Below are 16,960 nucleotides of genomic sequence, written 5' to 3'. Positions count from 1 at the left end.
GCTTGAAAGCTGTCGATTGAGGTTTGCGCTCCACACGAGATAAGAGGCTGGAGGAAGGGTACAGACTGCTCTGGCCCTGCTCCCAGTTCAGTGGCTGAGCCTCCTGCCTGTGGCCTGGTGCCCGCCTCTATCAGGCCGCTGCCTCCGTGGCAGCTTAGGGACTGGCGCCACAGGCCAGTTGCCTCTGAGGAGTCCTGGGATGGTGGCAGCTTTTAATGCTCTGTGGTGGGAAGACCTCCTTGCCCCACTCAGGATCTGCAGCCCATGGCCTGGCACTGAGTCTCTTTTAAAGTCCCGATTCTGCAATTTCAGCCAGTTGACTCAAGAGTCTGGAGAAAGGTGGCCGGTCTTCTGGTTTCTAGAGAAGGAAGAAAAGAACTCTGTGATTTCCTTGTACTTGTGTGTCATAGCTAATTCCAAAGCAAACCAGAGTTAAACAGCAATCCCCTCTGCTGAGTTTTAAATATGTTTCTATATATATTGTATTTGAGGCCATTATGTCTTAGTTGTTAACAGCAGGTATTTTGGAATCATATGGCCTGCTTTTGAATCACAGCTTTTCTACTCATTAGCTGTGTGACCTTTGAACAGGTTACTTAACCTTTTTGAACCTCAGTTTTGTCATCTGTAAAATGGGGATAATAATATTATCAATCTCATAAGATTGTTGTAAGAATTAAATAAAATTGTATATAAAAATGCAACATAAAATAAGCACTCAGTAAGACTAAAAAAGAAAATATTTAGGTATAAATCTCATAAAATATGTACAGGGTCTATTTTAGGAAAAATATAAAATTCTAAAGATAGAAATCAAAGGAGAGCTAAATATATCGAGAAATATTCCATGTTCATGGTTAGGAAGACTTGCTATTGCTAAGATGTCATTTCTTTTCAACTTGATGTATGGATTCAACACAATCACAAGAATCCCAGCAAGTTATTTTGTAGATACTGACAAACCAACTCTAAACTCCATATGGAAAGGCCAAAGACTCAGAATAGCCAACACAATACTGAAGAAGAACAAGTTTGGAGGACTGATACTTCCTGACTTCAAGACTTACTATAAAGCTATAGTAATCAAGAGAGCATGGTATTGGTGAAAGAATAGACAAATAGGTCAATGGAATAGAGTTGGGATCCCAGAAATAGACCCACACAAATGTAGTCAAATCTTTGACAGAGGAGCAAAGGCAATTCAATGGAGCAAGGGTAGTCTTTTCAACAAACGGTTCTAGAGCAATTGGACATCCACATGCAATACAATGACTCTAGACACAGGCCTGACACTCTTCACAAAAACTAACTCAAAATGGATCATAGAACTAAATGTAAAATGCAAAACTTATAAGACATCTAGAAGATAACATAGGAGAAAATCTGGGTGACCTTGGGTTTGGCAATGAGTTTTTAGATACAACACAAAAAGCACGATTCATAAAAGAAAAAAAATTGATGTTGAACTTTGTTAAAATTAACAACTTCTGCTCTGTAAAAGACTTCTGCTCTGTAAAAGGCACTGTTAAGTGAAAGAAAAGATAAGCCATAGGCTGGGAGAAAATGTTTTTAAAACACATATCTGATAAAGGACTTATATCCAAAATATGCAAAGACCTCTTAAAACTCAAAAGCAAGAAAACAAATAATCCTATTAAAAAATGGGCAAAGATCTAAGCAGTTACCTCATTTAAAAAGGTATACAAATGGAAAATACACATATGAAAAGATGCTCAACATCATATGTTAGGGATTTGCAAATTAAAATAACAATGAGATACCACTATATTCTTATTAAGATGGATAAAATCAAAGCACTGACACCACCAAATGCTGGTGAGGATGTGGAGCAACAGGAACTCTCATTGCTGGTGGGAATGTGAAAATGGTAGCCATTTTGGAAGACAGTCTGGCAGTTTCTTACAAGGCTAAACATTTTCATATGCTAGTGTTATGAAACTATTCATTTCATATGATCCAGGAATGACACCACTAGATATTTACCCAATTGAGCTACAAATCTATGTTCATATAAAAACTTGCACACAAATGTTTATAGCAGCTTTATTCATAGCTGCCAAAAACTGGAAGCCACCAAGATGTCCTTCAGTAGGTGAATGGATAAAGAAACTATGGTATATCCATACAATGGAAATATTATTCAGTGATTAAAAAAAAAGTTAGCTTTCAAGCCATGAAGACATGGAGGAATCTTAAATGCATAGTTCTAAGTGGAAGAAGCCAATCTGAAAAGGCTACATACTGTATGATTCAACTATGTAACATTCTGGCAAAGGCAGAACTTGGACAATAAAAAGATCAATGGTTTCCAGGGATTTGGGAAGAAGAGGGGAGGGATAAATAGGTGAAGCACAGTGCACTTAAAGGCAGTGACACTATTCTGTATGATACTATAATGGTAGATACATGATATACATTTGTCAAAACTCACAGAACTGTACAAAAAAAGCAGTGAACCTTAATGTAAAACGTGGACTTTAGTTAATAATAATGTATCAGTGGTGGTAGAATAATTGTAACAAATGTACCACACTAATGCAAAATGTTATTTATAGGGCAGAACTCTCTGCACTCTTTGCTCAAATTTTCTATAAACCTAAAACTTCTAGACAAAGTCTATTAATTTAAAAAATTAATAAAAATTAAAAAAATAAAAAGGTACTAAATGTCAGCTATCATATCATAATGATCCGAATTTGTGTTAATTCTCTATTCAGCAACTTTCAACTGTGGTTGAAATTTAAAATTTGCTAACTCACACAAGGACATCTCATGCTAATGTGGCTTAAGGCATACACTGCCACCCAAGGATAACTGAGATGTCTGGGAGGGTGCAGAGTAATTGGCTCCCATTCTGAATTGTTGTATGAATAAACATGAATTGTATGAATTTTGTATTTGTATGAACATGTTGTATGAATTTTAATTCAGTCATTTTAATAGTTTCACAGCACCAGTGAACTTCTGTTTACCAGTTTATAGAACTAACTTCATGTATATTTAATGGTTTTATGATGTTACAGATGCTTTTTTTCTCAAAAAATTGACATAGGCCTTCCCCACTCTTCCTTTCTGACAGTATGTTGATGGCTTGTGACATTATATTACAAATCAAATAACATTTAAGGTCCCTGCCAGCTCTTCTAGGGATGAGTAACTCCTTTAGTTAATAGATGCTCAACGTCACTTTCTTGCTAATCTATTTTGTCATCCCTACTGCCTCATACTCTGAGAGGGTTCCTTTCTTCAGGGATGGGGGCAGACCCTGCAATTGCAGATTATAATGAGGCGGGGCGGGGGGCACCACTTCCTTTACTGACCTCTTTCCAGCAATGATTCATGATCTGGTAGATATGTGAGGAGGCCAGTCGAGGCTTGTATAACCGAAATCCAGTGGTGATATCTTCCACCACTTCTGAGTTGCTTCGGTTTTCATACGGGATTTTTCCTTCACTGAAGACTTCCCACATCAGCACACCTATGAGTGTGAATAGGTGAATCGAAATGGTGAGTCGAAACAGCTAGTGATAAAGTTCCTAAATAGCGAACAAACCAACTTACCTCTAGAAATCACAGACTCCTTGACATTAAGATTCAAGTCCCTACCTCCAGAAAGTACAATATCAAAAGCCACCTGAGGCTTATTAGGCCTGTGCTATTTCTAAAGAGCGATTTCCCTACCTTTCTTTTTTTTTTAATTTATTTTATTTATTTATAGCTGCATTGGGTCTTCATTGCTACGCGCGGGTTTTCTCTAGTTGCAGCAAGCGGGGGACCACTCTTCATTGCAGTGCACCGGCCCTCCACTGCAGTGGCTTCTCTTGTTGCAGAGCATGGGCTCCAGGTGCGTGGGCTCAGTAGTTGTGGCACACGGGCTCTAAAGCTCAGGCTCAGTAGTTGTGGCTCACGGACTTAGTTGCTCCGTGGCATGTGGGATCCTCCTGGACCAGGGCTTGAACTCGCGTCCCCTGCATTGGCAGGCGGATTCTCAACCACTGCACCACCAGGGAAGTCCCTTCCCTACCTTTCTAGTGGTGAAGAATGTTCAAGCTCAGCCCTTTGTTATATCTAACTCAAATGCTACTACTAAAAGTTGCAGGCGATGTAAACTCAAATGTCTACACATGATATAGATGAATGGAGTGGATGAGGTCTGCATAATAGGGACTAGGGAGGACTGTGAAAAACTAGAGGTCAAAAATTCTATCCCCAAAGGGGCAGCTGTGATTTAGCTCCAGGCAGCATAGGGCACATGGGAATGAGGGCTCTGAATTGCCACATTTTCTGATTTTTTAAAGATAAGTCATAAATTGGGAGTTTTAAAATATAAACTCAATTTTTTTTTTTTTTTTTTGCTGTACGCCGGCCTCTCACTGCCGTGGCCTCTCCCGTTGCGGAGTACAGGCTCCGGACGCGCAGGCTCAGCGGCCATGGCTCACGGGCCCAGCCGCTGTGCGGCATGTGGGATCTTCCTGGACCGGGGCACGAACCCGCGTCCCCTGCATCGGCAGGTGGACTCTCAATCACTGCGCCACCAGGGAAGCCCTAAACTCAATTTGATTTAAAAGAAATACGGTGTTAACCAAGCAAAAATCTTTAGGTTGTCCATTTTTGACCTCCGATTTAATCCCTTTTCCTTTTTTGCCCTCAGTAGAAATGTCACACCCAGCTTTATTATGTACTCATCTATTCATAGGTTGTCAGAGTGGGAACAGAGCTTGCAGATCACCTAATCCAGTGGTTTTCAAAGCATAGTCCAGAGATCCTGAGGGCAGAGTTTTCCAAAGTATGATCCCTAAAACATCTGAAGTTTTGAAAAATCAACTCAGAAATTTGTTCCAATGGCAGATCCTGGGCCCTAGCCCAGACAACTGGATTAGAATTTCTAAGCGATCCTCAGAAATGCCTCAGGAGTTTTGGAAATTCAGTAAATAAGACCAATTAGTACCCCAAGATGCCAGGATTTCCGGTGAGATTTCTTTGGAAAATGGGGGAAAGCTGGCTGGAAAACAATTGCTTTCATGCAAATCTTGTGATGCATTGAGGAACTGAGTAAGGCCCAAAGGGGTTAGTTGAACTTGTTTAAAATAGTGCAGTTCATACATATGGAATCTAAAAAAAGGCTCTGAAGAACCTAGGGGCAAGACAGGAATAAAGACGCAGACGTAGGGAATGGACTTGAGGTCATGGGGAAGGGGAAGGGGAAGGGGAAGCTGAGACGAAGTGAGAGAATGGCATTGACATATAAACACTACCAGATGTAAAACAGATAGTGGGAAGCAGCCGCATAGCACAGGGAGATCAGCTCATGCTTTGTGACCACCTAGAGGGGTGGGATAGGGAGGGTGGGAGGGAGACGCAAGAGGGAGGAGATATGGGGATATATGTATACGTATAGCTGATTCACTTTGTTATACAGCAGCAACTAACACAACAATGTAAAGCAATTATACTCCAATAAAGATGTTAAAAAAAATAGTGCAGTTAATTAGGGGAAAAACCTCAAAATGCGTGACAAAGCCCAGTGGCCTTGAGGCAGGCAAAAGCTCTCCTCCATCCAGGTTTCTGTTTCTCAGGTTTGCCACCCCTCTATTCCGCTTCCATCGGTCAATCTCATCTTTAGACACTTCAGATGACATATTCTAGGAAGGGATGGACTTTAGCTCAACCCTCTAATTATAAGATGCAGCAGCAAAGTCCTAGGCTGACAACCTGTGGCAGAATAAACCCCATTCCGAGTCAGCAGGTGAATGTGACAAAGTGGCCCTGGCTGCAAACATCTCTTTATGGGACACCTGGCTGGGTGCAGCATGGCCCGCCGTACCGACAGAGAGTGGCCACACATCAGCCATACCCTTCCTAGTTATATGCACTGGGGAAAAGAGAAGGTGAGGTTGCTCAAGCGCAGTTTGTTTTCTTCTAAGTTCATTCTGTACCTTAAATTTGACTAACAAAGTCATAGTTAGGCCTGTTGAACAGGGTAACTACTTTAAGGAACCATTCAGAAGGACTCAAAATCAAAAATCACTTGGTTGTTGGAAATGGATATTCTAAAATGCTGGAGAAGATTAGTTAGTTCTCCTCGTAAGAGATTTAATTAGTCATCTTCTCCCTGGTTTCTACTACTAGTCAATATATTTGGCAAACTTTCCCTTCACATAGAATGACAGCATCAAACTCTAAACTATTCCTATCCGAAGTAGAATCCTTCTTACAATCCAAGTCAAAAGAGGTTGTCCAGTATATTTTTCTGTATACATTAATATGCAAAAACTGTGGCTTAGAAAGACATGACACATCCAGCAAGAATATTTAGTACTTCTTGCCACACCGGCATCATTCATTTTGTCTTTTCATTCTTGCCCATTTGCACTTATAAGAAATTCTAATTCCTTACCATGGCCTGCCGTTTTCATTGCCTACTGTTCTCCCACTAAGTCAGTACCTCTTTTCTTTGGACACACCAAGCTTTGGCACTTGCCGCTTCCTTTGTTAGAGACACTGTTCCCTGGACCTTCAAATGGAGACAGCTCCGTCTCATCATTCAGCTCTCTGCTCAACAGTCACCTCCTCAGAGAGGCCTTCCCGGACCCTGCTATTTAAAACAGACCCTCCCTCCCTTCCAGTTACTCTCTTTCCCATTACTCTTTTGTTTTATTCATAGCACTTACCGCTACCTGACTTTATCTTATACACATATTTGTTAGCTTGTTTGCATGATTGCTACTGTCTCCCCTTACAACTTGGCTCCAAGAGAATAGGAGCCTTTTCTGTCCTATGTACCACTGCTTTGTGAGCACCTAAATTAGCTCCTAGCATGTAGTAGATGCTCAATAAATCGTTGTTGAATGAAGGGGTAAAATACTTTATTGAGAGTTAAATGTGGGAATAAATGTGAGAATAAATATAATGTTGGAAAAAACATGATCCTTGCTCTCAAGGGCTCATATGCTAATCTCCTGACTCCAGCTTTTGATGTCACAGCAGCTATCATCAGCCTCCTGTTTTCGCTTTTATTTTTGCCCCTATTTCAAAAATGTCCAAGAATAGATGCAATAATGAGGGCCCCTTCATTCCTTTCAGAGCTGTTTGTACAGACTCTCAGTGGGACGCCCTCACCATCCAGTGTTCAGGGCAAGTAAGGCTGCCTGAATTTGACAAATAAAACAGTTGGCCCACAGTCCCAGGTCATGTGGGAGTGGGGCCAGAATGACACTTACCAAATGACCACACGTCCGACTTGCTGCTATAGCGACTGAAAGAGAAGACTTCCGGGGACGCCCACTTCACCGGGAATTTGGTGCCTGAGGAACTGGTGTACTGGTCATCAAGGACGAACCTGGGGAGAGAGTGGAGAGAGATCGTCTGAGTGTCCTGGTGGCCTGCATCCCATTCCTGAGACTTTGCCGGCACCACAGGTCCGTATTACCTTGTCATCCCAAAGTCGGACACCTTGATGACTTGGTTTTCTCCAACCAGACAATTCCGGGCAGCCTGGAGCAGAGACAGGCAAACGAAAGGGAAAGGAAAACTTGGTGGGTAATCAGTAATTAAGGAGTCTCCTATAATCACAGTCCTTTGCTTTTCCATGTGCTGCTGTGCAGAAGCAATGAGGAGCTTCACAAATGCTAGTTAAGCTTCACTAGTGCCTGATGGAAAGTTGTATGTTAAAATCCTTTATCAGGATGAGTAAATCTGGTCTTTCATCTTCATTCCTGGGATCCTAATCAGAAGAAAAATCCATGGTGTTGTGTAACCAACTGTAAACTCCAGTGCAACCTGATGTTAACCTCAGGGATGATATGAAGAAGCTGTTACCCATTTGACTAAAATAAGAATGTGTTGAAGTTGCTAATTCTCTTAAAACTATTCCTCAGTAGGGATGGTACATGGTCCCTAATTCGATTGGAAGAGCCCTTACCAAGAAAAGACCCATGAGTCTCAAATTTTAATGTGCCTGCAAATCCCATGGGGGGACATGTTAAAATGAATATTCCCAAACCTCAACCCCCAGAAATTCTGAGGATGGTTCTAGGATCACCCCAATGTGATCCTGGTAGATCCTTGGATAACATTTTGAGAAACATGTGCTTGTCAATTTCTTTCATTTTACCAAGAGGAAAAGGAGGCACAGAGAGGTTAAAAAGGAGAGGCTGTTAGCTTTATTTAGAAAGAATGTAAACTCCAACTCAGAGGGTGAAAGTCAGAGGTGGGGCTGGAAATAGAGCCCAGATCTGAGTCCCATGAGGACATCCCACAGTGGGTGGAGGAAGGAAGAAGTTGAGAGGGGAAGGAAGAGGGCTTATGCCTTGTTATTGATTCATGCATTCCCAGTCTTCGTAGCTCTACATTTCAGTGGGACACGTGCCTTCACCCTGGACCTGTAGGGGTTTGCCCTACGCCCTCTTACCAGGTCTCTGTGGATGACACACGCCTCTTCCAGGTAGGCCATGCCCTCACACACGTCCAGGCACATGCCCAGCAGGGTCTCGGCAGCAAAGAGCCCCCGCTGGCTGCGCAGGTAATCTGACAGGCAGCCGTGTTCCATGAACTCAAACACCAGGCAGATGGGGGCTTGCTCCAGGCACACTCCATAGAGCTGGACCAGCTTGGGGTGAGAGAGTTTCCTGGAGAAAAATGGCAAGGGGTGAGATGGTCTAAGTTTAGTCTCCCCAAAATACACTCCCTCCCCCAAACAAAAATGTCTCATTGAGCTGAGACCTGAAGAATGCAGGGACTCAGCTGGTGTACGCAAGAATGAGCGAAGGCCAGTGTGGTTGGCATGTCATGGAACCGGAGGAAAGATGGGCAGGAGATGAGATTGGGGAGCAGGCAGGGCCAGACCATGGTGGGCCTTTTAGACCACAGTGAGGAGCTTGGAGTTATTCTCCATACCATGGGAAGCCATTGCTGGACTTGAGCAGGGAGGTGGCACAAGATGGCATCAGAATGGTATTCAAAGAGCACAGCACAGAACATCCTTCCCAAGGTATCTCTGCATACTCTTGTCTTGGCCACTCACATCATGACTTCAGCCTCCTCGACGAAGTCCTCTTCTGACATAGCTCCTTCCTGAATGGTTTTGATGGCCACCTTGTCCCTGTTGAGCCAGTAGCCAAGATGCACCAACCCAAACTGCCCGCTGCCAATCTCCTGCACAAAAGTGAGCTCTGAGGGATCAATCACCCATTTCCCTGGAAGAGAAAGAGTTTTCCAGAGTTGGCAAGCAGTAGATATGAAGTATAGGACTCCCAGGAGACTATATAGCCCTATACAGAATGTTAGCCTATTGTTAATATAACTCAAAGATGGCAAATGGTATAAGCCTGTATACTTAGAACTATAGATAGATAAAAGTATCTTTTTTCCCAAATAATAACATAGAATATGTATTGAAAGCCATGAAAAATGTGCATGGGGACGATTACATGGAAAGAGAAAGGAGGATGGCATTAGTTGAGATATTAAAGAAAGTCAATGACAGGGTTCTAAGGCCCCAACTATTTCCTATACCTGATTGAAAAATGTTTATTGTCATTTTTCACATAGAGCAAGTTTTATTTGAACTGGTCATTCATTCGTTCATTCATCCATCAAGAGCATCCATTATGTACATAGCACTTGCTAGGCCTTAGCAGGGGTTAGGGGTAAGGTGGTGGATTCCAAGAGGACTGGTACAGAGGTGCAAGCCAGCACACAGTCTCGCACATAGGTAGGCTTTCAATAAATGCTCAAAAAAAGAATAAAAGGGATCCGAGTCTCAATTTTCACACTGGCAAAAATGAGTGGGTTCATAAAATACTCTCTGGGCTTCCATCCAGCATGGGCACATGCAGATTCCACAGGCATTAGAATTATCTTATTTTTATAAGGAGGCTGAGGGGCATTAACCTTTCCTGATGCTTGGTCTAGTACCATAAACAGTTCAGTTTCTATCTCTTTGAGGCACAGACTCAACAGAAAACAGTACCGAGCACCTACTGTGTGCAGACATGGTGCTGGTTAGGGATGGAGAGCCCACACACTGTTTCTCAGAGTATCACCCTTTAACCCCTGTGTCAAAATCACCTAGGGCACTTGTTGAAAAGGCAACCCCAGGACCCCACTGTCTGGGACTGTGTTTTGGTAAATGTTGGGTCGGGGCTGGAAGTCAACACTTTTCTTAAGCATCCTATGTAACTCTGATGCACAGTGAAGCTTGAGAACCACCAATCTAGAAGATATAAAATGAAAGGTACACCAGCCTTCTCGACCAGCACAGTTTGGACCAGGGGATGCAGGCAGAAAATCACAAGTGGGTGAAACAGTTCCACAGGACAAGAAGGAATAGTAGGGCCTATGGCCCTAGAGATGCATGCCCTGCCTAAAAGCATTCAAAAAAATTTAACACAGTGCTATGCAGACAGACATTTCTGAATGCTGCTAGCTTACAGCACTTGCAATGGACCCACACCTAACAAACTAGACGATACAGAAGTTCTAGAAAATATGCAAGAACACAGTACTATAGCACTGGTTCCTAATATTTTTTTCTAATAGCATTTAGCAGAGTGCTCTGTACAAAGTAGGTGCTCAGTAAACACTTCATTGGTGAACTGTCATCTAAAACCAATAGACATTGATTCGACCTAGATAAATGTGCATACATATAGATGTAATCTTACACACATTGTAAATGTTCATTTGTGCACACCATCTCCAGAGATACAGTGTACCTGTTTAATGATCATTTTACATCTGGGGAAGTCCATTCAGAATTTACCCCAGACCTCTAGGGATGTGAGTTAGTGCAAATGAATAACATTCCCAAATGCACTGCTTACCATATCTCAGCCCTGCCGTGACCGGGGCTTTCTGCCTCCAGGAACTAACTGGATACCGGAGTCTAGTGACTAGGCCTGTGTTGATTACAAAGTGAAAGGCAGTCATTAGAGTTTTACCATAGCAACCATCCAAGTCAAATCACCAGGAAAAAATATAATCCAATGCAAAAGCTATTTTTATTCTGGAAAACAAATTCCAAAGCCCAATCACTGATATTACATCTTCCCTGAGAAGAGGTATAATGTCACAGGTGGGCAGGTGGTGAAATCGCATGATTCCAGCAGCAGAATTTGCTAATGAAGAATATGTAATATAATCAAATATTTGGCATACTTTTCTATTTGTATAGTTATTACTTATAGCCAGTTTGTCTGAGATGAAGAAACCCAGCTGGGTGTTTGTCACTTTTCTCCAAGTTCCCCTGTGAGGGTTCCCCCTCTGGCCTTGTCCCTTAGAACTCACCTCCTCCATTGTGTTGGTGATAATTGACGAGGAGAGGGATGGAATCAAACACGTACTTTTCAGCCACGTAATATTGCTTGGGGTTGTCATTTGTTTCTTTGATGTGATAGTGCTTTATACAGGGGTTGTTCTCACTTAAACAAATTAAACATAAATGCAGTGATTATTAAAAGGCAATGTTTAGAGACAGAAATGTCTACTGGTAGCAGATTCCTATTAGCTTTGTTTTTTGCCCTCTCACATGGATGGCAGATATATTTCAACTTGTGTATCAGTCTTGACAGGCTGGCCTTGGGTGCTGTATTAAGAAGGACTCTGAGGCTGCATCTGGACTCAGGATTGGTGCCATGATGGATTGGTGATGTTTCTTCCAAAACCTCAAAATGGACAATCGTCTTGTATGTGCTACATGTTTGCCTTCCCTGCTGTGTGGATTTAACTCATCTTCAGCATATGTTAAGGAAGCATCTTGGCCCCTTCGTACTTATTTGGCTTTGTATAGCAGAGTTAACATAGCAGCCCTGACTGCTATCCTTAGAAAGGGCTGCTTGCAAGATTGGGCCTTGGCTGGCTTCTGAGAACTTAGATTTCAGGAGGGCTCTCGCCATTCTCTAACTGATAAGGATGGCTCCCTATACCTCAATTGTTTGTATAAACAATGTGGCTTATGCTCAATGCTTGCTTTTCTCCTGGGAGTCTGGAATTTTGCTCTGTGCTAGGCAGAGGGTACCCAGGTGACCAGCCCCCAGTGAAAGGATCTGTAAGGTTCTGGCATGTAGTAAGGACTCAATAAATGGTGGATAGTTTTATTAGCAGAGCCAGAACTAGAATTCATATTTTCTCGCTTGCAGTCAAACGTATCTTTTCTGTTATTCTTTGGATTAAATTATAAATGCATCAAATACAGGACCAGGTATTTATTTCTTTAGAGCTTTGCAATCAGGGATGCCAACTGGGAAGTCAACCTGGCATCCGGCCCTAGCTCTGTCACTTTCTAGGTAAGTGACTTCAGTTATGTTTTTAATCTCCCTAGCCTTGGTTTTCTCAGAGGGATCAGGAAAACACAGTATTTCTAGAGACTCCTCTACCTCTTGCACTGTCTGACATTCCTGGCTCATCACTCACCTACCTCAGGACTGTCTCTCCCCACTTTGCTGAGTTAGCACCATACCTTACGATGGCCTTGGTGAAAACAGACACAGTGTATGTCCCTGGAGTCCTGGAATCTCGTACCATGAAGGCTCCTTCTTTGCCCTGGAATGGTTAGAAAGAATGGAAAATCAGCGATCCCAGGAAACCAGGCTCATGCATCCAGCTTCACTTTCTTGCCTGTGAAAGGAGGAAATACTGTAGGCCAGCTTGGCACAGAGCAGTCTTTCAGCTATAAAGGCTACTGTTTCATTCATTCATTCCAGAGACATTTCTTGAGCTCCTACCGTGGTTCCAAGACTATTCTAGTGATGACATAAACAGTAAACGGAGGCAAACAGACACAAGCTCTGCCCTCTTGGAGCTCATTACAGATATTGCCCAGCCCTCACCACAACATTGCAGTCTAGATGTTATTATCTTCAATTTCCTGATGAGGATACTGAGTGCTGCAGAGCTGAAGTGAATCTCTCACGACCTACGAATATAGGTGGCAGGCCTGGGATTTGAACCTTGAATGTGGCAGGTGAGCAAAACCTTTGCTCATTCTACTAGTCCGTGGTACCTCCATTCAACAAACGTTAGAAGCCATTTCTCTGTTCCCCACAAGGGCACAAAACTTCTGTCTTGGAAGCTTCATCAGTTTCTTAATGGGAATATATTTTGTAGGCCCTTTCTCAAGTGCTGATTTTGCTGCAGGGCAAAAGGAGAAAGAAAACGAAGCTGCTGGTTGCATGAGGGAAGTGGAGAGAAGGGGAAGGCCCCCACATATACCCTTCACCCCACTGACAATTTTGCCAGTGCTGATGAAATAAGTACTAACAAACAGGGAGACCAGTTTTTTTCAGTCCTGGTGGGAACTTGAAAGTCTTAACACTGTTTTTTGAGTACTTTGTGTCTAAGGCTCTGTTCCTACCCACCTGTCAATCTGTGCTGATGATATTTGCAAAATCTGTTGCTATGGTTTGCTTAACTTAGACACATTAAGGGCCATAAGTGAAAGCCAGAGAGAGAGGAACCTCGTGTGGTGGGCATACACTTGTTGTATATGGAGCAAAATATACACAGTTTAGAAGCTCTTCCACCCCCTAATCCCAAAGGTGGGTCCTCTACACATACAAATAATACACAGATGGCCATGCTAATTGTTTGCATCCTAGAATTTCAGGGTTAGAAAAGACCTTTTAGAAGAACCTAGAAAGGTTCTCTAGCCCAGGGTTATCCCAACCTCAGTACTATAGACGTTTGGGGGGCAGTAATTCTTTGTCATGGGGGCTGCCCTGTCATCATAGGATGTTTAGCAGCATCCCTGGCCTCTATCAACTGGCTGCCAGACATTGTCACATGTTCCCTGGGGGACAAAATCACCCCTGGTTGGGAACCACTGATCTGGCCTAACTCCCTAAACCCCTGTGCCCCAAACTGTTGGTGATCACAATCACTTGAAGAATCTAAAGCACAGAACAAGACAAAACAAAACAATGACTACGAGCAGTTTACCATGCTCCCCCCCCCCCACCGCCTCCCCATACCTACACACTTGGAATCTCCAGGACTGAGGCCCTGGGACCTGAACTTTTAAAAGGCTTATAGACATCCAGATTTGGTCTCCAGTGACTCAACTGAAAATGCATTTCTTATTTATAACAGTCCTGAAGAGTAGTCCCTGTCGTCTGAAAGAGCACTAATAGTTAGAAAGTTCATCCTCATGTAGACACGTAACCTGCTTCCTCTGACTTGGCCCTAAACCCGCAGAGGGGAATTGGGGGGGGGGGACGGTTGGCCCTTACATCATTGTGCATTCTTGCCAAACTTAGAGGTTACCACAACAACTTTGTGAGACTCCCCAAACTCTTCTTCTCCCTGCTGGGAGATTCAAGAGTCTATTTTGAAATTTGAGGGAAGCAGAGGGTAGGGGAGTTGGATGAAGGTGGTCAAAAGGTACACATTTCCAGTTATAAGATATATTCTGGGGATGTAATGTACAGCATGGTGACTGCAGTTAACAATACCATATTGTATATTTGAAAGTTGCTCAGAGTAGATCTTAAAAGTTCTCATCACAAGAAAAAAAATTGTAACTATGTATAGAGATGGATGTTAACTAAAATTGTATTAATCATTTTACAATATATACATAAATCAAATCATTATGTGGCACACCTTCAAATTATACAATGTTATGGGTCAATTATGTCTCACTAAAACTGGAAAAAGAAAGGAAGAAATTCAAAGCTGAAACCTGAATCTTCAGGTCTCTGTTGTCCACCCTTGACCTTCCTGTCTCAAGGTCATGAGCTAGGGCTGCCCTAGCTGTTGCCTGAAAGCGGGGAAAGAATTGAGGAAAATACAGAAAGCTGTTACATTTCTTTTTCTAAGATGTCATAGTACTCTAGGACAGTCCTAGTATTCTGTCTTTGTACACACAGAATGTACTGTAATGATTTTATATTTCATGAATTTTTTGAAATTTAAGAAAACGAGTTGTCAATCTTTCTGGACCAATAGTACAACCTTATGCCCATAGTTAGCCTCCCACATTCTCTACAGTGTGCTCTGTTCATGACCTTGGACATGGTGAGGACAACGGAGAACTAACCAGATTCTTATTTTCGTCTTCTCAGATATGAATGTAAACTGTTTATCCAGTGCAATAGTAAACACCCTTCTAACTTTTGCATGCAAATCGGCCTTTTAAAAAACTTGATTTTCCAAAAATTAGATTTTCCCCCCTTTGGGGTCAGTAGTTTATTCAGTTTCTGAAGTAAAGGTGATCTATGTGACACCAAAAACTCCCAGATTAGTTCATTAGATTTTAAAATAGCTTTTGAAGCCTAACTTAGAAAACTTGAAATTCTCCTCTTTTAAGTGTACAAATCAGTGATTTTTATCAAAACCACAGAGTGGTGTAACCATCACCAGAATATAATTTTAGAATATTTCATCACTCCCAAAAGACACCTCAGTACCATTTGCACCCCTGCCACACTAATATGACTTCTCTATAGATTTGCCTATTCTAGAAATTTCATGTAAACGAAATCATATAATATGTGGTCTCTTATGACTGGAATAATGAATTTGTGTCTGGCTTCTTCTACTCAACGTCATGTTTGTGATATTCATCCATGTATTACATGTACCATCACTTGTCTTCAAAATTCCTCCCCTTTTGCCAAATATCGAAGCTTTTGCCCTTGCCTCACTGAAATGTGATGGGTTAAGTTCAAGACAGGAAGAAACTAAACTTTAGTTGAGGCAGATATTATCTACATATGTAACTTATTCTAAAGGGAAGAAACATAGACCAAAAAGACCCCAAGTTTATCAACTCTCTGTGAAGAAGGGAGTGGTAATGTCTCTTTTATTTAATCAAGAATGTTTTGTTGTTTTATTCTTTCAAAGAAACCATTATGATTATTTTTTAATTTGTGATTAGAGAGGGGCCCAACTGTTAACAAGAGTAAACTGATCCAAAGACATCAGACAAAGTAGAGGTAACGTTTTCAGTCAGCTCTGCTGAGGACGGGAGGCTGGCAGAGCTCTTCCTCCATTGTAGCTGCTCTAGGTGGCATTCAGTGCTGGTGACAGGAAACTCTGGTTTAGGGCTGAGGCAGCGCAGGGTTCTGAGGAAAAGGTGGCATCCGGCATGTGCCTTATCACCTACTTCCTGCAAGGGGCTCAGAGGAAGTCACAGCCACCAAGAACGGTGGAGTCTAAAGGGTCTCTGCTCCTGTCATTGCCATGCATAGGGGCACTGATCTGTGCAATGCAGCCAGGGTAGGTCGGGGAGGGGGCTTGTTCCCATGGGATATAGTCAAGGTCTCACTTTACCTTTTACTATTTTATCTAGAAAAATAAAGATGTAACAATAGAAAAAAAAATCATGCCAAGGGGGTAAAATACACGGATGGGAAGTATAGGGATGGGAGAATAGAACTTAACTCATACATTCCCTTACTAACTGTGTGTGCGTGCATGTGTGTATGTGTGTGTGCGTGTGCGTGTGCGTGTGTGTGTGTGTGTCTATGAAGAAGTGTCCCTGCTCTAGTCCAGGCTATGCCACTGATTTACACTCAGTTTACTCCCCTGTAGCACAAAGGGGATGGACCAGATGTTCTTTAAAAGGAATTCTAACTCAGTCTATAATTCTGTCGATACAGATGTTTCCTGATTAAATGTAGGAGCTTCAGTTTTCTCAGTTGTAAAATGACTTTTGCAAGATGGTTGGGAGAATTAAAGTGCATAAAACAGTTCCTGGAATATAATACCAGAACAAGGACTATTGGGACTATCATTAGATGTTATTATCACATGCTATGGTATACCATCTGTTAGAAGTATTAATGCCATTGTCTGCTTTCATCTGAGACATGTTGACTGTTAGGAATTTACTCCTTTCTTTCTGTCCATATGATTTGAAGGGCACCTTACAGAAGATAATCTTGCTGCACAGGGTAGGTTATTGTGAAAAAGATGGACTGATAACCTATAGCTTGTTCAC

The 16,960-nt window shown here is 42.2% G+C and overlaps 1 protein-coding gene across 1 annotated transcript in view; it reads right to left on the bottom strand.

Annotated features, from left to right (window-relative positions):
- Window positions 1-269: 269 nt before the first annotated feature.
- ITK (IL2 inducible T cell kinase) overlaps window positions 270-16,960 on the bottom strand; it is a 63,901-nt gene continuing 47,210 nt past the window's right edge. The window contains exons 9-17 of the mRNA XM_060146505.1: window positions 12,479-12,561; window positions 11,308-11,441; window positions 10,845-10,919; window positions 9,044-9,215; window positions 8,432-8,648; window positions 7,451-7,515; window positions 7,242-7,360; window positions 3,342-3,499; window positions 270-358 (exon numbers count right to left, since the gene is read on the bottom strand). Of these exons, the coding sequence (XP_060002488.1) occupies window positions 287-358; window positions 3,342-3,499; window positions 7,242-7,360; window positions 7,451-7,515; window positions 8,432-8,648; window positions 9,044-9,215; window positions 10,845-10,919; window positions 11,308-11,441; window positions 12,479-12,561 (1,095 nt within the window). The 3' untranslated portion in view covers window positions 270-286. The remainder of the gene's footprint in view (window positions 359-3,341; window positions 3,500-7,241; window positions 7,361-7,450; window positions 7,516-8,431; window positions 8,649-9,043; window positions 9,216-10,844; window positions 10,920-11,307; window positions 11,442-12,478; window positions 12,562-16,960) is intronic.

Source organism: Lagenorhynchus albirostris, chromosome 3 (genome assembly GCF_949774975.1).
Source record: "Lagenorhynchus albirostris chromosome 3, mLagAlb1.1, whole genome shotgun sequence".
NCBI classification, from domain to species: domain Eukaryota; kingdom Metazoa; phylum Chordata; class Mammalia; order Artiodactyla; family Delphinidae; genus Lagenorhynchus; species Lagenorhynchus albirostris.
The sequence above is the reverse complement of the archived record's forward strand: the minus strand, read 5'-3'. Positions and strand labels throughout refer to the sequence as shown.